Source organism: Schistocerca piceifrons, chromosome 4 (genome assembly GCF_021461385.2).
Source record: "Schistocerca piceifrons isolate TAMUIC-IGC-003096 chromosome 4, iqSchPice1.1, whole genome shotgun sequence".
Lineage (NCBI taxonomy): Eukaryota > Metazoa > Arthropoda > Insecta > Orthoptera > Acrididae > Schistocerca > Schistocerca piceifrons.
Window position 1 is genome coordinate 753,955,003 of NC_060141.1, and position 22,359 is coordinate 753,977,361.

General features: G+C 47.6%; 1 protein-coding gene across 1 annotated transcript in view; it reads right to left on the reverse strand.

Annotated features, from left to right (window-relative positions):
• Window positions 1-22,359, reverse strand: part of LOC124796150 (SCY1-like protein 2) — a 404,810-nt gene that overhangs the window by 326,460 nt on the left and 55,991 nt on the right. Inside the window, exon 3 of the mRNA XM_047260241.1 lies at window positions 18,535-18,665. Coding sequence (XP_047116197.1) covers window positions 18,535-18,665 — 131 coding nt within the window. The remainder of the gene's footprint in view (window positions 1-18,534; window positions 18,666-22,359) is intronic.

Genomic DNA, 22,359 nt, shown 5'->3' on the forward strand with positions numbered 1-22,359 from the left:
AGCAAGATCTCGGGATCTGTCCCCCATTGAGCATGTTTGGGACTGGATGAAGCGTCGTCTCACGCGGTCTGCACGTCCAGCACGAACGCTGGTCCAACTGAGGCGCCAGGTGGAAATGGCATGGCAAGCCGTTCCACAGGACTACATCCAGCATCTCTACGATCGTCTCCATGGGAGAATAGCAGCCTGCATTGCTGCGAAAGGTGGATATACACTGTACTAGTGCCGACATTGTGCATGCTCTGTTGCCTGTGTCTATGTGCCTGTGGTTCTGTCAGTGTGATCATGTGATGTATCTGACCCCAGGAATGTGTCAATAAAGTTTCCCCTTCCTGGGACAATGAATTCACGGTGTTCTTATTTCAATTTCCAGGAGTGTATTTTGATTCCGAGGCAGGATAAGGCCTATAGAACTGTTCAGAAGTTTGTCTTCGGCTTTTACGTTTGTGAGCTGTGAACAGAGTGAAATTACAGTGACTATGATGCAGTGAGCTGATTCTTGCCCGTCACTGCTGTGCTAAAACTATTTATAGATTCGTTCGGACCATTGCGTGTAAGACCATCTTTCATTGCTAAGAACGTTTCTATAAATAAAGCAACGATATAAATCTAACGTGTGCTAAACATACATTAATATCCTTAATTATCGAGTTCATTGCTCAGTTTACTCTTATACATCTGTATTTCAGTTACTGACCTCACAGACCATCTTAATAATCGTTTATGTAAGGGCATAAAGCATCGGTGTGCAACGAAACCCCTGTGCAGACGAGTCATTTAACAGGTTGTGCACTCGCCCTCTGCTGGACTGCCAGCAGCAGTAGTTACCGCTAACTGTAGGTGATGTTGCAACAGGAGAATGCCCAAAACTGAATGGACTGGTAGGAATAGAAATGAGAAGCTCCTCAACAGGACTGACGAGGAACATATGGTAAACACGGAGTAGAAGGGACAGGAGATGTGTTAAGACCTCTGGGATCACTTGCATGCTTCTGGGTATAAACTGTAGAGACAGACAGTTCCAAGTAGTGCAGAATTACCGCATCTTGTGTCTGCCACCAAGTTTTCCCCACGGACAGCTCCACGTTGGCTGCTCGCGTGCATACAGCGCCAGAGGTTTCTGCATATACACAGAGTCTCGAAATATTGTTTACAGAGACGTATCACAGTAAATTTCTGGCTCTCCATACACACCAAGACAATTACGATGTGTTCCGTGCCGGGCACGTCGCAGACAGTTGTGAAATTACTTACTCCCTCCCCCGGCACATTTCGTAATTCTCTACTCGGTCGCGAAAATATATTTTCCTCAAGTAAACGAGTAACTTGTCACCAAGATGTATTCTGTCAGCCTCGCCTATCGTTTCAGATTTTTTTCCGAAGTGCGGTTTCCTGAGCCGCAAGTGGCTCGCTCATCAATATGTACTTTTGTAATGGCGCATACGCGTGGGTGGTGAGCTTCGTTAATAACCGCGAGTTACGCCGCGGGGTGGAGCGAGTAATATAATAATTTTAAATTCAATGATATTTACTATTCAATTCATTGTCGTTTATTAAAGAAATGCATTGGACAACTGAACGCACATAACAGCAGACTTGTCATACAGGAGCTTCGAAAGGAGGTGGAGGAGAGGAGGCTTGATGTACTCTGCCTACAGGAGCCGTACTCTCAAGCCGGGTAACTACCCTTTGCAGCCGCTACATGGCAGATTGTCAGCAGTGGGTTTGCCCCCAGAGCGGCAATAGTCGTCACTAACCAAACCCTACGGGTAACAACACTCTCGCAACACCCCGACAGTCACTGCACCGCCGTGGAGATACAATCTCCTGCGGGAGTTATAACTATCATAAATATATATTTCCAGTATGGATATAACATTGAACAACACTTGGGACACTTAACTAGAGTAGCCACGGCGTTGCGGGGGCGAAAATGGCTATAACAGCTGACATAAATGCAAAATCCCCTCTATGGTACATTGGCACAAGAGATGAAAATGGTGGTAAAGTGGAGGAGATGATCATGCCTGTACAACTTGTGGTGACTAATAAACCTAGTAATCCTCCCACCTTGCGGCGGGAGGGGCCCAAGATACCAACATCGATGTGACACTAGTCACACCAAACGCTGCAAACATGATACATAACTGGAAAGTCGAAGAGAATGCCACAACAAGCGATTATAATCTTACTACCTTTACTTTAGGAGACAGAGAGTGCCACTGGGCCATGGGGTGGGAGCTGCAACTGAATTACAGAAGAGCAGATTGGGGGCGAGAGAGTGCGACATTCCTCCGTTGCCAGAAGGTGACGTGCAACAGGACCTAGACGTAGACAAGAGGGCTGAAGAACTGGTGAGTGCAGTATCCAGAGCGGTGAAGGCAGCCGTTCCAACCAGGAGGAGGGCCATGGCGGCCTCCCCGTCACCATGGTCAGCTGAGCTAGAGGACTTGCGTCAGTCTGTCAGAAGGCTGAGGAGGCACTACCAGCGCAGTGTCGTCTGGTGGGAAAAGCAAAGATGGCTATTGCAATACCGGGAGGCAAAAGAGAAATTTAAAAAAGAACTTCGAGCAGTTAGAATACAGAGTTGGGAGAGCTTTGCATTAAAGCAGTTAGCATTGGATCCATGGGGTGTACGCTATAAACTAGTTAGGGAAAAGATCCGCTCCCCAATGATGATATCAACGATCAGGCTTAGGGACGTTATGACGGAATTCTGGCAGGAGACTGCCGAGGTCCTTCTCCGGTCCCTGTTGCCTGATGACGATATGATTGGAGATACCGAAGATCAGTATCAACTACGGAATGAGGATCTTGACAGACTTGTAAACGATAGGGCAGTCTACCCCTTTTCCGAAGAGGAGGTGGCTGCCCACATTAAATCACTGAGAAGAGGGAAAGACCCCGGGCCAGACGGCATTGTGGCGGAGGTTGTGCAGTTCCTAGCACCCCATCTGGTAGCACCACTTACCCACTTATTCAATGAATGTCTTAGGGAAGAAAAATTCCCTAAGATCTGGAAGTTAGGCAATGTAGTAATTATTAAAAAAGGACATGATAAAGACCCAGCTGAAGCTAAGTCTTACAGACAAATTTGCCTATTAGACATTTTTGGAAAATAATTTGTAAAATTGCTAGCTGACAGACTGACCGCACACCGAGTGCTGTGCGGGATGAGCAGCAGGCAGTTCGGCTTCAGGCCGGGGCGATCGGCAACTGATGCAATCGCCCTGGCGGCTGAGGTCTGTGACTCTAACCCGTATAAGTACGTTGTTGGCATCATAGCTGACATCAGTGGCGCCTTTGACAATCTGTGGTGGCCTTCGCTCTTCTCCTGCTTGCGGGAGAAAGAGTGTCCAGGGCCGCTATATGGTTGCCTGAGGGGTTGTTGTGAGGGTCCGGAGGTCTGGCTATCCTTCCATAGCGGTAAAGTTGGAAAAACCTTAACTAAGGGATGTCCCCAGGGTTCCATTTTAGGTCCCCTATTTTGGGATATCCACATGGAACCACTTCTAGACAATTTGCAACAGAGTGAAGAGGTGCAAGAGGTGATAACCTACGCAAATGACCTCCTTCTGCTGGTTGTCGGCCGGAGCCGCGGAGACATAGAATCAGAAATAGAAGGGGCCTTGGCGAAATTGCAACTATGGTGCAATAGAAAGTCTATTTCACGTACCAAATCAACATACCTATTGCTGAAAGGACAGCTAGTAGTAAGAAAATCTACAGTGAGAATTGGGGGCTCACCAGTTCTCAGACGACGTGAGACTCGCTACTTGGTAGTTACCATCGATGAAAGGTGGAACTTCGGGAAGCACATTGAATACATAACCCAAAGAGCATTACAAGTACTCAATAACCTCATCTCCTTAGGACAGAAAAGATTTCACCTCCCCCCTCCCCCACCTAATAAAATTGTACCATAACAGTACACTAACTTCAATAGTGGGTTACGCCTCGGGAGTCAGGGCACACAGGCTCACAAGGGTGGTGCCTGCCATGACAGTGAGAAGAGTACAAGGAAACATGCTGTTAAGATCTGTGGGGCTTATAGAACATCTCCAGGTGGTGCCCTATTAGTGATAATGGGGCTCTGTCCTCTGGACATTAAAATTTGAGAGCAAGAAGCATGGTACTGGGCTCAGCTGGCAGTTGGCAGGTCGCTCCCACCTGTCCTTTGGTGACGTCACGAGCAACCCATGCTGGGAAGACCGCGTTCTCGAGCGGTCGGCACACCTCTACCAATCGCGGTGAGAGAATCGGTGTGTTTACGGTTACCAAACACGCGTTACGTAGCAATAACAAGCAGTACTTTAGCATAAAACGCAATTGTCAGCCAACCGGTTGCACACAACTTTTTTAAAAAACACATTAATCAGGTTTCGATAGTTCTCTCTTCATCAGAAAGTAAGCCGACATTGCCATGAGATGGACACGAGGATTAGAGTCCAGCTCATGGCAGTTTCGGCTTACTAGCCGTTTAGTGTGATGCCTCTTGCACTGTGTATGTGCCCGTCTTGGCCAGCTACTGCAGTTAACTTGTGCCGCCATTTGCAACCATGTTTTTTATCATTCTGTGATAACTGTCTGCCTTTTTTATTATGATTTTAATTCTTGACTCATGGAACACAAACATGTTATTTGACGATAGTACTGTTGCTGAAGTGTAAGTTGTTATGTGATTTCATGTAACTTTTACCATTCTGATAGTCTTAGAATTATCGAAACCTAGTTAAGGTGTTTTTTTAAAAAGTTGTGTGCAACCGGTTGCCTGACTATTACGTTTTACATAATTGCATACACAGTTGCTGAGAGCACAGCCACAAAATGTTTAAAATGAGCATTATTTAAGTAGTACATGCCATATCAGCTGACTAATGAAACGCAATTATCTGAAAGTGAACTGTGCCGTTTATTAAGCACTTACAAAGTGCTGAAGGAATCCTCCCATTTCAGATCGGGTTACGTCATTGACTGTTGCATGCCGGCTCATACAGAGCAGCGACCCGTCATACGTCTTCGACGCGCCACCGCCAATGGCGCCTACTACACTGCTGTCCCGAATTAAAGCAACTAACTACTATTTCCCCGCCCTGTGTGTATTTCACGATATAATCATACAAACTGTCAACAGATTTCGTTTCGATCGTTGTCTGCACGGAAGATGGCATTCCGATCAACGCACAACGATGCCAATAACGACGTCAGGGCACCTATGAAGCAGGGTAGTGTTTGCAGGGTAGCCTCACATCCACAGTCATTGTCTACACGGTCATAGACGGTCCGCTATGGCAGAGAGAAGACACCTACTGACGCCTACTGACTCTGTCGAAGGCCATAGGAAGGATGGAAGCAGGAGAGTCGCAAACTGATGTGGCCCGATGGCTTAATGTGGATCTTTCTGTTGCTTCTCGAATGATGCGACAGTTTGTAGAGACTGAAACTGGATCTCGGAGACCAGGACAGGGCCGCCCACGTGTGAGATTATAACGAGACGACCGTTATTTGGCTGTAAGGGCAGGACGGTGCCGCCTTACTACTGCACTGTAGCTTGCATCTGACCTTGCAGCATCCCCTGGACGTCTTGTACCGAGGCATACGGTGCACAGAAGGCTTCAGCAGAGTGGCCATTACTGTTGGAGACCTGTTCTCTGTTTATCTATGGCGTGTCTTCAAAGAATGGAACGTCTAGACTGGACCTATCAACATGCCACCTGGACGGTAGAACCGTGGCCATATGTTCTTTTCGCACAGGAGTCCCGATTTGATCTGGAGAGTGATTCTCGCCGGATTCGCATTTGGAAGGAATCCGAACATTGTGGAAAGAGACCGATAGCAAGAAGGATCCTTAATGGCGTGGGCAGGGATTATGCTGACCATTCGAACAATGAAATTGTACGGGTGAATTGGCTACGTTTAACTGCTGTCAGGTATTGCGACGAGAACTTGGGATTCCATGTGCGGCTGTTGCGAGGTGGTGTGGGCCAGACTTGGTATTGATGCCCGATAATGCTCGACCTCATATAGCACGGGTGATTGCTGTCATTTTGGAAATCAAAGATATTCCACGCAAAGCGTCGCCTGGTCGCTCTCCCTATTTGAATCCCATGGAGCATGTCTGGTATGCACTAGGGAGATAGGCTGCATCACGTCAGCATCTACCAACCAATCTCCAAGACTTGTGAGCAGCTCTGCAGGAAGAATGGCCGTTATTGCCTCGACATGAGATTTGATGACGTCATTCACAGCATGTCCCGTCGTCGTCAGGCCTGTATTGCAACCAGGCGTGGTAACACACCGTGCTGAGCGCACTGACCAGTTGCCAGAATGTGTGTGCAAATCCGTTAAGTTGGAAAAAACGATGAGTATTTTTCTCTACCGCTATGGATGCTGCAGTTGATTATTTTCTGTATTGTTTATATTGTTTCTACGTTACTATCACTTGTTTATACAGTTTCGTGGCAAAATAGATGTAACATTGCAAGATTTCCCTTCGTTGCTTTAATTTTGGACACCATTGTACATGAGTTCCCGTCACTCAATGCGTCCGTTTGTGTGTCCTCATCGCATCGCCATTCATCAGTGCGATATATCGGAAGTATGCCCAAAATTTTCCTGTTTTCTCAGGACGCAGAGGGCTTGCCTCCTATAGACTGCGCAGCACACAAGCAGAATTCGACGCAGTGATCCAAGCAGGCATGGCGTGGCCATCGGACAGCAACCGGGCCTCTCCCCTTCAACTGGTATCAAAGAAACCGGACGGCCGGCGCCCCTGTGGCGACTATAGAGGACTCAAACCCCTAACATTACCAAGCGCTACCCTGTGTGCCCACATCATGGATTTTGCTTGCCAACTGGCTCAGAGCACAGGTTTATCGACATTCTACCTACTGAAAGCCTACAAGAATTACCTGTTGGAACAAGACATCCATAAAACTGCAACAACCGCGCTGTTTGAACCGTCTGAATTCCGATGTGTGTCCTATGGCTTACGGAATGCAGCACAGAGCTTTCAGCGATTTATCGATGAATTTTTCAGGGGACTGGACTTCTGCTTTGCGCACATCAATGACGCGCTGGTAGCATCATCATGTCAGAAGAACACGAGAGACACCTACACAAAAGTCTAATGACTTCAGAATAGTCATAAATCCATCTAAATGTGTCATAAGTGCTAATTAAGTGACACTTCTTGGATTTCGGGTTTCTGCTACCGGTAATATCCGGCAGCCGAGCTAAGTACCACACCCGGCGCTGAAAACAGTATGCAAACCGCGTCACTACCTGGGGATGATAACCTATTACCGTCGCTTTTTACTCCGAGCTGCTGAAGCTCAGGTGCCACACCACCCCATCCCCACCGGCCACAGAGTGCGTGGTTCCTCACCTGTCACGTGGACTGGTGATCCGCAAGCAGCGTCTGAAGCCTGCCACAGGAGCCTCAAGCAAGCCACCGTCCTTGCGTATTCGATCCTTGACATTCCACTAGCACAATTAAAAGAAAACTGCCCACGGTCACTAATTTTTAACGAATTAACCAGGTTTCGACACTGCTAGGAGTGTCTTCCTCAGAATTTACACCAAAGAATAGTCTATAACATGGTCACAGAATTATGGCTAAAAACGTATGATACAAATTATAAGTACGGAATTATCGTGAAAGACTAGCAGTACTTATATGTCATTTATAAAATAATAAATATGCCAAAAGGGCATTAGCCACAAAGATATTTAAGATAAAAAAAACTGATGGCGAGCCACTAAGGGCTCCTCGTTACTTGCGTGGTGCTGTGCTACGGCTTTGCAATCTGCCAGAACGGTTCGAAATTTCACCGGCGCACAGAACAAACACCAAATGTGAAGCACCAACAAGGACGTTTGTCTGTGTATATTAACGGCTTTTTTTTAAAAAACAATGTGGGTCATAACTTATTGAAAGACCTTCGTATGTTGTGTGATTCTGCCGAACGACGCCGATGGTGTGACGTTGTTCGCATCCTATCCTATCTGATCTACTCGTGAAGCTCCTAGAACTCGGATGCAATATATCTAGAAGTGCCACGTATATTCGCTTGCTCCCCAGGAAACGGAACACTTCCGAGGCGTAGAGGCGTGTTGTGACCCAGCTGCCCACAAGCCGATTATAAAACTGGACATCCAGACGAGCATTTTGTGTCTGCAATCCAAAGATCTCTGGAGACAGTTAGTTCAGTCCCCAGTGCAGATAAAGTTATTTCTTTGTCTCACGATGATAAAGCGGATGTCGCCATTGGGCTAACTGCAGCGAACACATAGCAAAATCGCTCATGAACATAGATTAGAAAGTTCTCTGCCGGACCACGACTTCATGCTTGCTTCTCAACATAATTCCAAATGTGTATGCTGTCTGTGAAATTAATGAGCTGTTACTTACAATCGGCCACAGTACATCGCTATCTGGAGTTCCAAGCACTGTTAAGAGAGGACAAGTCACTCTTTAGTTTGTTTTCATATTCAATGCTATTCCTACCTCTAGACGCCAATTTTTTGTGAGATGACAGGAAGTTATCATCAGAGCACGTACATTGTTAATGCATATGGGATTTTCATAATACCTCTCCCCCGAATAGTATTTTCTGGAGTTGAGAGGAAGCAAGCAGTTCGGTTGTTCAACAGTAAACGTTGCAGTGGGCATTTGGGACTTGGAAGCTACGTGCAGCTGGTAGGGAGATGAACATCTCAAAGTACTTGCTGGGGACGGAATACTGGTCCCAAGAATTTCTTGCACCAGTGTGCAGGCAATGCCTTCAGCTGAAAAGACGAAAAACTGCCTACCTGGATCTACCTGTTAGGCGTTTCTGGCCACGGCAGGTACAGGGGCGTAGGAGAGAATGTGGGTCACCTGGCCAATTCGTTTCGACAGTGTCTTAAACTACCATTGTGTAAAGAACTGGCGTCCACAAAAATCCGCAAATTGCTGTGTTCGTCTTGGATTGGACGCAATAGATGGAGCCGTCAGTTGCTGTCATCCCTCAGCCTGCCGAGTTTTTGGGGAAGCCTGGGGTCTCCGGAAAATTTTTGGACGGAACGCAACGTTTATGGTAGCTCTGAAATAGTACACTACTTGCCATTAAAATTGCTACACCACGAACATGGCGTACTACAGACGCTAAATTTAACCGACAGGAAGAAGATGCTGTGACATGCAGATGAATAGCTTTCAGAGTATTCACACAAGGTTGGCGCCGGTGGCGACACCTACAACGTGTTGACATGAGAAAAGTTTCCAACCGACTTCTCATACACAAACAGCAGTTGACCGGTGTTGCCTGGTGAAACGTTGTTCAAATGGCTCTGAGCACTATGGGACTTAACTTCTAAGGTCATCAGTCCCCTAGAACTTAGGACTACTTAACCCTAACTAACCTAAGGACATCACACACATCCATGCCCGATGCAGGATTCGAACCTGTGACCGTAGCGGCCGCGCGGTTCCAGACTGTAGCGCCTTTAACCACTTGGCCACCACGGCCGGTGAAACGTTGTTGTGATGCCTCGTCTAAAGAGGAGAAATGCGTACCATCACGTTTCCGACATTGACAAAGGTCGGATTGTAGCCTGTCGCGATTGCGGTTTATCGTGTCGCGACATTGCTGCTCGCGTTGGTCGAGATCCAATGACTGTTAGCAGAATATGGAATCGGTGGGTGCAGGAGGGTAATACGGAACGCCGTACTGGATCCCAATGTCCTCGTATCGCTAGCAGTCGAGATGACAGACATCTTATCCGCTTGGCTGTAACGGATCGTGCAGCCACGTCTCGATCCCTGAGTCAACAGATGGGGACGTTTGCAAGATAACAACCATCTGCACCAACAGTTCGACGGCGTATGCAGCAGCAAGGACCATCAGCTCGGAGACCATTGCTGCGGTCACCCTTGACGCTACATCGCAGACAGGAGCGCCTGCGATGGTGTACTCAACGACGAACCTGGGTGCACGAATGGCAAAACGTCATTTTTTAGGATGAATCCAGGTTCTGTTTACAGCATCACGATGGTCGCATCCGTGTTTGGCGACTTCGGGGTGAACGCACATTGGAAGCGTGTAATCGTCATCGCCATACTGGCGTATTACCCGGTGTGATGGTTACACGTCTCGGTCACCTCTTGTTCGCATTGGCGGCACTTTGAACAGTAGACGCTAAATTTCAGTTGTGTTTCGACGCGTGGCTCTACCCTTCATTAGATCCCTACGAAACCCTACATTTCAGCAGGATAATGCACGACCGCGTGTTGCAAGTCCTGTACGGGCCTTTCTGGATACAGAAAATGTTCGACTGCTGCCCTGGTCAGCACATTCTCCAGATCTCTCACAAATTGAAAACGTCTGGTCAATGGTGGCCGAGGAACTTGCTCGTCACAATACGCCAGTTACTACTCTTGATGAACTGTGATATCGTGTTGAAGCTGCATGGGCAGCTGTACCTGTACACGCCATCCAAGCTCTGTTTGACTCAATGCCCAGGCGTATCAAGGCCGTTATTACGGCCAGAGGTGGTTGTTCTGGGTACTGATTTCTCAGGATCTATGCACCCAAATTGCGTGAAAATGTAATCACATGTCAGTTCTAGTATAATATATTTGTCCAATGAATACCCATTTATCATCTGCATTTCTTCTTGGTGTAGCAATTTTAATGGCCAGTAGTGTACGTGTTGGGACAGAAAAGCACTTCTCTTGGTTTAGCCGTGGACCTTGGATGGATATGCTGTAACATTTCGCCCATGATAATGATCTCTGTGACAAATCTATTGCTCATTTTAGGCGTAAACTAAAACTCTCAAAACATGCTGCCTAAAGTGGCCATGGGAAACAGTATTCGGGAGCGCCATGTATTCTCCTCGCTGTGTGGAAATTTGCGAGTCAGAGTTGGCTGCTTCTCCAGCGGGGAAGGATTGGCCAGGAGGTAGAGCTGACGAGTCAGAGAGGAGACGTGACACTCGTAGAATCTTGTGATTGGCACAACACCAGTGTGGGAGCGGTTGTGGTGGTGCACCTTAGCAGTTTATGGAGTTTTGATGGAAGAGGGTTTCTGATTTGGACTCCGGTCTGCAGAGGTGACTCTAGTCTTGACTCTCGTTATGAGTGTGTCGGTTGCACTTGGGACACTCGTCGTGAGCGTAACTTCGCACAGGCGCTGGTCATGACTGGGTAGCCGTACCGGCAGTTTAGAACTCAGTCATCTCGGACAACTCGCTGTGCCGAGGACAATCTTACTGGTGTCAGGCCTGCCGCCTTGACATTTGGTCTCCTTGTGTACGCTGCCGTGTAAGTGAGTGAAGTTGGTCCACGGAATGACTGGCGTGTGGGAGTGTCACACGCTGGAATCTGCTGAGATTTCAGAGCTCCGTTAGAGAGTAACTCTGTTCCGTCTAACAGATTGCCAGCCACGACTTTGTATTTTTCGTCCCCGTGATAACGAATTACAGGCGCCGCAAATCGCTACTTTGCAGATGATAGCGGCACGAGCGTCACTTGGGGCCGTGCTACACGTCGAGAAATGAGTGTAGTACTGCTGCACCAGCTTGTTAGCACAAATAGCTTCACAGTCTCGCCACTTGTTCTCAGCTGTACTAACGTAGTATAACTTATATGTAGAATAGATCCATCAAAGTCTATTCTGCGTTAGATAATTTCAGATTGCGTAATCCATATTTTGAGCAAGGATACATAGATTAAACACATAAACTTTAGACTTTGCCAAACATACGCCACCCAGTGGAGTGCTAATTATTTGTTGCTTCTGTTTGCGTTGCCAATTGTTCACGTGCGACTGTGTGCGTAGATAGGACGGCAAGAGGACGAGTCGGACAACGAAGGAGCGGGGCCAGCGGCTACGGCGTGTTGAGTCGTGAGTGCAGATCGACCGCCCATGGTGATTTGGTTGTCCTAGGGGTAGGAAGGACAAGCTCCTTCGAGTCTGTTATAAGCTACGCCGGCCGATTGAATTGGAGTCGCCGAGTTGCTTCTGTGGGTTGCGTGCTGCTTAATTGGATATGCCAGTGTACTAAAACTCCTTTGGAATTGTTTTAGTTGTCGATCACTTACCTTGGTGTCGTGACTAACTGTCTTGACGGCAGTTCAGGAAGTGTGGCTACGCCCAACCAACCGACATGAAGTGTGATTAAAGACGTAGCTAGAAGTGCAACGAGTAGTGAGTGAGTACGGCTCTGGCGTTTCAAGACAAGCCGAGATACGTCCTCTATTCTACCTCGTAGTTCATTTGGTAGTTTGGCGTGTAAATGTTCGCCGAGATAAGTCTGGTCATCTTAACTTTAAGGCATGATTTTTAGCGAACTTATTAACCACAGTTTAAGGGCTGGCACCGGCCAAGTACCTCACGAAGGCTAATTTGTTTCTACACAGTTGTACTGATCACCTGTTCTTTAGATAAGATTGTGTAGTTGCTGTCTCTGAATATTGTCTGCCTTTGATGTGTGTTGTGTTACAGACAATTGGAAGCGGTCGACGCGAGCATACTGGGAGCAGAGCACCGCGGGCGCAGAGAGATATTTTAGGCCCTGTCCTCTCCTTTACATCTTGGGCTATGTTGTCACTGTTGCGTGATTCCATTTTTCCGGTGGAGCATTCTAGCATCTCAAGTTCAGTTGCAGTGAAAAGTTAAGTACATTTCTATGTCATTTCCTGTCTCGTCGATCTCTCGTATTGATTTGAATCCTTTGTCTGCTCTCGTCCATCCCTAATTCACAGGTAATATTGAAGCAACCTCATTTTAGGGGTATTGTCATATGGGCATATTGTAGTTGTAATCATTCTAAGAATACTGTTGGTAAATCAACTGAGTTAGTAAACTTAAAGCACTTCCTTAATTGTTTTAGTTATTTGGATATAGTTTAGTTTAGGAAATTGGCTAGTGAAATCTTAAAAGATCTGTGTTCTTACGCTTAATCTGTTCCTTAACTGATTAGAAGTAATGAGAGTTCTGATGGGAATTGTATGGACATTTGTACCATTTAAGTAAAGCTTTACCTGCGTATATTTACGTAGTCATATTGAGATTTCAAGTTTTATGGGTCTTCTTCCGGTTAAATAAATTTATTTGTTTTTGGTCCAAGTGATCTGGCCTTGTAAGGCAGTTTCCTGTATCATTGTGTTCGTGAATTTATAATGCTTTTCATTGTAATAAAATATGTAGCAACTACAACGGATTACTATTGTGATGGTGGTGTGTCACTACCATTACCACATTTCAGTTTTGTTTGTCCTATTTCATGATTAACAAACTTTTGTCAATTTTTTTTATAAAAGATTAATCCCTTGTTGATATATTAACCACCCATCAACAACTGACTACAATAACGAGAGGGCCACCCTATCATTAAATTTTTCTGAATATTCAAGTTTTATGTAAAATTCTGATAAAAGTGATAACCTCGAATGCAGGATAGCAACAACAACCACTGTCATAGGGCAGAATCAAATTAGTTGATGCATGGCTAGGTAGACAAGTGGAAGGCTTACAAGCTAAAGTGATTGTAGTCAGAGTCACCTGTAGTCTTTGGAATCAAACTGCAAGACCAGTGTAGTCTTGCGCTGTCTACGGCGACATCTCATTCTGACGCTTTCAAAAGGTTTTTATCTTGTGAGGCTTTTGCAGCATCTATAAAGGGCAGTGAAGGCAAAGTGTAATCCATTCTTATTATTTCACACGGCAGTGGAATGGGTGAAAATGATTACATACGCCATAAATCACTTCAAAGAGAACTGCTTATGGGGCATATTATTAGTGACCAATGCCACATGAAGAAGTGTTTTTAAAAAAAGTGGAAAGCCGAATGTCTACTTTGAAATGAGAGCTGGCAGGCCTCACAACACTTATTAACAGCATATTACTGAGAACGCACCTTAGAACTGGAGAACTTCCACAAAGCAGGCGAGATTCTGGGCGAAATGTGGAGATCGATATATTCGACTACACTTTCTGCCTTATAACACGTTAATGGATGTTGAATTTTTTATTTATATATACTACAGACATCACTTATACACGGACAAGAGAGGAAATGTGCGTATTAATAGAACGAACGTAGCAATTTTAGGCCCATCCATTTTCATAAAATTTGCAAGCCAGATACAGCTGACAACTGCCGCTGGAAGCCGCTGCAGCCGGAAATCGACCGGAGGAAAGGTGTTCTGTGTGAGGCGTCAACTAGTTTCTAGCGAGCACCAGCCGCAATGTAATCCTGGCGTGGCGTGCTGCACGATGAAAAACGCCCCGTAGGAGGACAGCTTTAAGGCTAGGCGCAAACTGAGACGCGTATAACACGTGTGACGTGACACGACACTACAGCGCGACACGTACGTGCCGCACGGGTGCAGAACATATTGCGACGCGTACACCATACTTCGCACGCGCCGACTGGCGACGCTCTACGCTGATAGAACCGAAGCGCGCGCAACCTGTTATCTTCCTCAAACGATTTTACAGAAACTATTCACTGAAAATATTTTATTTTTGTCTTACTTGTAGCGTTATATGTCAGCTTCCGACCCAAGTGTCAATGATCTCGCTAATGACCATTCTTATTGTGATGTACACATTTTAGTATGACACTACGCAAAACTCAACAGTTTGCATCGAAAATTAGGGGTCGCTATGATTTTGCGTTTGGTGCATATTACAACATATGTTGCTGCGTATGAGATTTAGCTCACATGTTGAATTTTTGTTTAGACTTGGGAGGAGGTCTCTATCTGCTTACGATCTCGAGAAAAAAATGGATCCCAAGTAGCGCGCTCACTTCCGATCTCACGCCCGCGAGAATGAAACACTCGCAACATCTTTCATATGTCCTATACCGCTCGAGACATCGAAACGAAAGCACGCAAGGAGGAGAGTGTTTTGCCAATTCTTAAACACATGGAACTTTTTTATCCATATATCAGTACTTATCTATATATCAGTACTTATACTTCCCTTTTTATTTATTTCATTTCAGTGACTAATTTTTTAAGAGTTATCGACAGATAGCGAAACAAGAGCTTGCTAATATGAAAATAAACATGAAATTTCTTCTTTTATGTTCCTGGAAACCGACACTATGAGGTTTTCCGTAAGCTATTGACCTCTGTGATTGCCAATTACTTGTTTTATGAGGCACTCCATTTCGGAATTCTGTCTCAATAGCTGCTGTGAAATGACTTTGGCAAATTACACTCTGACAAAGAAAGTACAATTGGCTCTGAGCACTATGGGACTCAACTGCTGAGGTCATTATTCCCCTAGAACTTAGAACTAGTTAAACCTAACTAACCTAAGGACATCACACACATCCATGCCCGAGGCAGGATTCGAACCTGCGACCGTAGCGGTCTCGCGGTTCCAGACTGCAGCGCCAGAACCGCGCGGCCACTTGGCCCGGCGAAAGTACAATTAAACCAGTCACCAAGAGGAATGTGGCCGTTACTCACAAACGGTGATGCTTCTTCGAATGAGAAAAGCTTAACAACTCACACAAAAATAGATTGCCAACTCTGTTGGAATTTTGGTAGAATCCCCGTAAACCATCGTATTTTTAACACTGAGCAACTGGAATGGAAACTTGCCAAAGGATTTTATTCCTCCTCTTGATCTGAGCAGTATTAAAATAATGACGAGCGTTCCTTCAGGCGGAATGATAGGCACATGCCAGATACTGGTTACTCACCTACGGCTTGCCAAACTGACAATGTGTGATCGCGAATAAATTGGTTGTTATTGATAAAAATAAACAATTCATCTGTCGCAAAACAGAATGTTCAAAAAATGTGTGTGAATTCTTATGGGACTTAACTGCTAACGTCATCAGTCCCTAAGCTTACACACTACTTAACCTAAATTATCCTACGGACAAACACACACCCCCATGCCAGAGGGAGGACTCGAACCTCCGCCGCGACCAGCCGCACAGTCCATGACTGCAGCGCCTGAGACCGCTCGGCTAATCCCTCGAGGCCAACAGAATGGTCAGTGTATTGTTACCAGGGGAGGAATGCACAAGCTAGCCATGTTTGCCTTGTGAGTTGAAGTTTGAAAAACATTGTCATGAAAGTAGATCTGCCTTTGTCTGCAGTCCATTTCAACAAATTAAATACACTCCTGGAAATTGAAATAAGAACACCGTGAATTCATTGTCCCAGGAAGGGGAAACTTTATTGACACATTCCTGGGGTCAGATACATCACATGATCACACTGACAGAACCACAGGCACATAGACACAGGCAACAGAGCATGCACAATGTCGGCACTAGTACAGTGTATATCCACCTTTCGCAGCAATGCAGGCTGCTATTCTCCCATGGAGACGATCGTAGAGATGCTGGATGTAGTCCTGTGGAACGGCTTGCCATGCCATTTCCACCTGGCGCCTCAGTTGGACCAGCGTTCGTGCTGGACGTGCAGGCCGCGTGAGACGACGCTTCATCCAGTCCCAAACATGCTCAATGGGGGACAGATCCGGAGATCTTGCTGGCCAGGGTAGTTGACTTACACCTTCTAGAGCACGTTGGGTGGCACGGGATACATGCGGACGTGCATTGTCCTGTTGGAACAGCAAGTTCCCTTGCCGGTCTAGGAATGGTAGAACGATGGGTTCGATGACGGTTTGGATGTACCGTGCACTATTCAGTGTCCCCTCGACGATCACCAGTGGTGTACGGCCAGTGTAGGAGATCGCTCCCCACACCATGATGCCGGGTGTTGGCCCTGTGTGCCTCCGTCGTATGCAGTCCTGATTGTGGCGCTCACCTGCACGGCGCCAAACACGCATACGACCATCATTGGCACCAAGGCAGACGCGACTCTCATCGCTGAAGACGACACGTCTCCATTCGTCCCTCCATTCACGCCTGTCGCGACACCACTGGAGGCGGGCTGCACGATGTTGGGGCGTGAGCGGAAGACGGCCTAACGGTGTGCGGGACCGTAGCCCAGCTTCATGGAGACGGTTGCGAATGGTCCTCGCCGATACCCCAGGAGCAACAGTGTCCCTAATTTGCGACAACATCGATGTACTGTGGAGACCTCACGCCCCACGTGTTGAGCAATTCGGCGGTACGTCCACCCGGCCTCCCGCATGCCCACTATACGCCCTCGCTCAAAGTCCGTCAACTGCACATACGGTTCACGTCCACGCTGTCGCGGCATGCTACCAGTGTTAAAGACTGCGATGGAGCTCCGTATGCCACGGCAAACTGGCTGACACTGACGGCGGCGGTGCACAAATGCTGCGCAGCTAGCGCCATTGGACGGCCATCACCGCGGTTCCTGGTGTGTCCGCTGTGCCGTGCGTGTGATCATTGCTTGTACAGCCCTCTCGCAGTGTCCGGAGCAAGTATGGTGGGTCTGACACACCGGTGTCAATGTGTTCTTTTTTCCATTTCCAGGAGTGTATATCTAATCATAACACTCTTTTAGGATATTCCCACTTTCGTAATAATACCGACCATTTTCTTCATTTGTGTAGCATGTTATATAATTAGTTTATTGATGATTATAATGTGCATGCAACAATTGAAATGCTTTTTCTCACCACGGCGAACCAATTAAAACATTGTTATTTGTGACTGCTTTTCGACTGTTTCTAGCTTGCAGTGGATATGTGATGTTACATGCATGTAGTACAGTGTGTCGTATTATATTATTACATCCATATCCAAGTTATCACAGTGAGACTTCTATACTTCAGATCTTGGACGCATTTTACCAGGAGCACAAAGGGATCGCACCTGCGGAGATTATCATTTTATAAATTTTTGTAACATATCGTACAGATACGCCAGCATATTAGGAAGCGAAGTGATAACCTTGTTTTCCTCTCCTGCCTTGCTTCTTTATCAAATAATTTTATAATATTCCTTGTTTCCTTATTCACTACCCTCTGTCCCTTCTTGCGATCTGACAACATCGCGGGGGCATGTGATACAATTCCAGCGGCCAATGGCTGACTAGTTACTGAAGTATGCATTTTTATTGACAGAAGAAAAACAATACAAAGCAAAACTGTACCGATAGAAATAACAGAAAAGTATAATGAACTAACGAAGAAAGCTGGAGCGCTTAAATGGTGAAAAACGAAACACTACCCAAAGGCAATAAAATTTAGTATAAAGTAAGGCAATATTTATCGTATTCGCAACACTACCACTGCTCATATGCGCCGTTCCGATGTGAGCATACGGCCGGGCTACTTTTCCGCTCGCCGCCTCAAATTCCCCACAGTGCTAGCGAGGCACGCGCGACGCGCGGCGCGAGAAACTGTGCCTCAACCGCAACGCCGCGCGACCTGGCGCAGGCGCGTGTCGCGTCCGAGTCGCGTCGCGTCACAATTTGCGCGGTCCCATTTGAACCTGTGAAGTTACAAAAACGCGCGCTGCGCTGCGTCGCGCCACGCGCGCTATATGCGTCTCAATTTGCACCTAGCCTTTTAAGAGATGCAGACCGCCGGTGGTGAGCGGGCCGCAGAGGTTGACGGGGCGGCAGCGAGCACTCACCTGAAGTACTTGATGAGGGACAGCAGCTGGGCGGTGGGCCGCTGGCGCGTGTCGCGGCTCAGCAGGCGCACCACCGCCTCCTGCAGCGGCACCGGCACCCGCGGCAGCACGTTGTGCACCTGCTCCTCCAGCTGCAACAGCACCAGAGCAGCTGTCAGTGGGGGCGCCAGTACAATAGCTCAGCAAGTGTAGTGGCACCGGAACACGACGCATCAGGCTGTGTACTGCCTGATCCAGGCGCAATAACAAACACGAGAGTAGCTCCAGGTAGGGACACCCACTGTACTGTAGTTTGTTATGGAATACGAGGTAAGTATGGTTAATTTCCATGAAAGAATTGAACGTTTTTGTTCCGGCTTCAAGTTTGGTACGCTTGATTATTCCAAGGATCTTATAAAGAATTTCAACTATGTACAGTGAAAAGTTATTTGTTCACAACGATCTAAATCCCCTTCCTGTTGCGCGTGGCGGAGTTGCCATTGGCCACCTCCGCCATCCCCCTGTTCGGCCTCAACCTCTCTTCAATGATCCTACCGAATACCTGATCCTCAGTCTCTTCTTCCCTGGCCTTACCGTCACCTGTGCCATCGTTTATATCCGCCCTAATACCCCGGTCCCATATGATTTCCTCGCCCACATAGACTGCACCTTCTCCTCCTTGTGATTGCCGCCGACATCAACATCCACAGCCGGACACCCGCACAGTTACGGTGGTGGCATCGGTTTATTCCCACCCTACAAGGTGACCTCCTCCCTCTCCCTCAACATAACCGCCCAGAATCCCGACGTAATCCTTGCCTCCCCAAACCTCCTTGGGCGCATTACTGCAGCTGTCCTTGACTCTATAGATAGCGATCACCTTTCCGTCCTGCTCACCCTATCAGGCAGACCTCGCCCTCACTCTGCCCACGACCCAGACCCACCCCCCGAGACTCGTCCATGATCACTCCCGTGCCAAATGGGATCCCTACTGGGATACCATCTATACCCAGGTCTGACGCCACCCTCTCACCTACCAGCACTCTGATGACATCACCCATGCCACTTCCTTCCTCCACCGGACTTTTTTGGAGGCTGTCGAGACGCACTTCCCCACCAAAGTCATCCACCCTCACTGTCCTACCTTACCACCACAGGCCGTACTCCTCCTCCACAAATACCGTCGCGGTTAACGCTCGTTCCTCCGTACCTGGGACTGGGTCACACTCCTCCACCACCGGCAACTCCAATGCCATATAAGAAACTTGCTTGCGGCCAATAAATGCCGAGCCTGGCGACACACATACACCTGACTTAATGCTTCACTGCCTATTCTCATCCAAGTACTGGTCAGCTTTCCATCGCCTTACTGGCACGAAACCTTCTCCCCACTATCCTCTCCTACACGATGACCACCCTTTCCCAGACAATCCCACCTATCTGACGTCCTTTCTATACCTGACGATACCAGATTTGATTACTCCCTCTTCCCTGACATCCAGGACTGCACTGCCACCTCTCTCGCCCCACTTACTCCTAGCTTCCAGTACTTGGAGGCCACACCACCATCTGATCTCAAAACCCCCATTGTCACACAAACGCAACATGGCTCCCAGTCATGATCGTATTACATACCGCCTCCTCAAAGAAGCCCCCTCTCCTTCCCGCAGTCCTAGCCACCCTCTATAATGTTATCCTCTCCACCGGCTTCTATCCTGACCTGTGGGAGACTTCCCAGAGCCTTATCTTTCCCAAACCTGCCAAACCCCCTATCAGTCTCACGTTGGTCTTCAGTAAGGTCCTGGAGCCCTTGGCATTCATCACCACCTCCACCAGAACCGCCTCCTTCCCCTGACCCAAGGTGGCTTCCGACCTTCCTTCTCTGCCAATGATCTCCTCCTCCACCTGACACACCTCCTTTCCACTCACCTCAATTCCCGTCGCTCCACCATCTTTGTGTCCCTTGACCTTGAACACACCTATGACCATGAATGGCATCCCGGCCTCCTCTTCAAACTCCAGACTTACGCCCTCCCCATCAACTATGTTCACCTCCTTCCTCTCTCACTGCCCCTCCTGTGTTACCATCCACAACTCCAACTCCTACACCTTCTACCACTCTGCTGGCATGCCCCAAGGCTCTGTCCTTTCACCTCTTCTCTACCTCTTATACACGGTGGACATGCCGCATCTCCCAACATGTCCATCTCCTGCAATATGCCTATGATACCATCTTCCTTACTCTTGCCCCTCCCTTCAAAGTTCCCAGCGCCTCCTCCAGTCCCACCTTGACCTGTTCACCGCATGGTGCAACCAATGACTCCTTAAGATCAATCCCTCCAAGACCCAGGCAATCATCGTAGGCTGCACCACTCCCTCCTTCCGCCTCCTAGATTTCTACCTTACTATCTGTGGCCACCCCATTGCCCTCAATCCCACCCTCAAGTATCTTGGCATCACCCTTGACCGCCACCTTTCCTGGACCCCCCCTCCATCTCCTCACAGTCCAAGCCAAGGCACATAACTGTCTCCATCTTCTCACATTCCTCTCTGGTCAAACATGAGAATTAGACCCTTCCACTATCCTACATGCCTATGTCCTTCACCCGCCCCATCCTATGTTATGCCCACCCCACTTGGATCTCCACCCCCCCTCCCCAACTACTATAACTCCTTCAAATCTTTGAGTACCATGCACTCTGCCTCGCTTTTTGCATCCGTCTCCCATCCCCATGCAGATCCTTTGTGATCTGATTCCCTTCCCGCATCTCCTCCTGTTCCTAGAACGAATGTGGATCCTATATGTCTCCCGCAAACTGGATCCCCCCCCCCCCATCCTTTGGCTTCCCCATCCTCTCCCATCCTAGACCACTGCCGCACCTGTACCACAGTGTCCCACCTGGTCTTCATCTCCACATCCTCCATACCCTCGCCCAAGGTGGCTTCCAACAACTACCCTTCCCAGATGGTGTCCTCGTGCCTTCCATCTACCCCTCCTATCAGATCCCTCCTTCTCCCCTCCCCCTCCTCAGGGCTCCCTCTCTCCCTACCTCTCCCACTTCCCTCCATACTCCTTATCCCCTGCCGAACACCTTATTTTTCCTTTTCACCCCCCTGGGCTTTCAACTCCATTCCTTCTCCCCTCCACTGCCCCCCTCCTACCCTCTCCTGGTTTCCTCCTACCGTCTCTCCCCCCATTTTCTTCCCCCCTCCCCCTTCACCCGATGGTAGGTCCCCATTGGTGCAGTGATTTTTAACGTTTTCGTTGTAGTGTCAGTATTACTCCAGTGCTGTGTGCAGTGCTACGTTCCACTAGCACCAGCAGTGTCGCCAGCGTTATTCATTTGTGTTCCCACTGTGATGTTTCTTTGTTTTCGTGTCGACTCACAGTGTTCATTCCCCACATGTGTGTATGGCTCTCGTCTATGTAGTTTTTAAATCTACCGTTTCTGCTCATCTATTTTCGTTCTTGTTTATTCATCACTTTATACCATTCTCTGTTATGTGTTATTTTCTCATTTGACTATGTTTTCTCTGTAACTCTCTTGGCTGAAGAGTGGCATATTATGCCGCTGCCAGCCCGCCCCATTTTGGGGAGGGAAATAACAATAAAGGAAAAAGAAGATGGTCATTGCGTCGACTGCGATTGAAAATGGGGAAAACCGAGTTTTGTGCTGTTATAAAACATTTACATTTGAATGTTTGGACTCCCACACAAATCAAAACAGAACTGAATGAAGTTCACATGGACTCTGCACTATCACTGAAGACCATTTACTTGTGAACTGATGATTTTAAATGTGGAAGGACAAGCACCAAGCCGGCCAGTGTGGCCGAGCGGTTCTA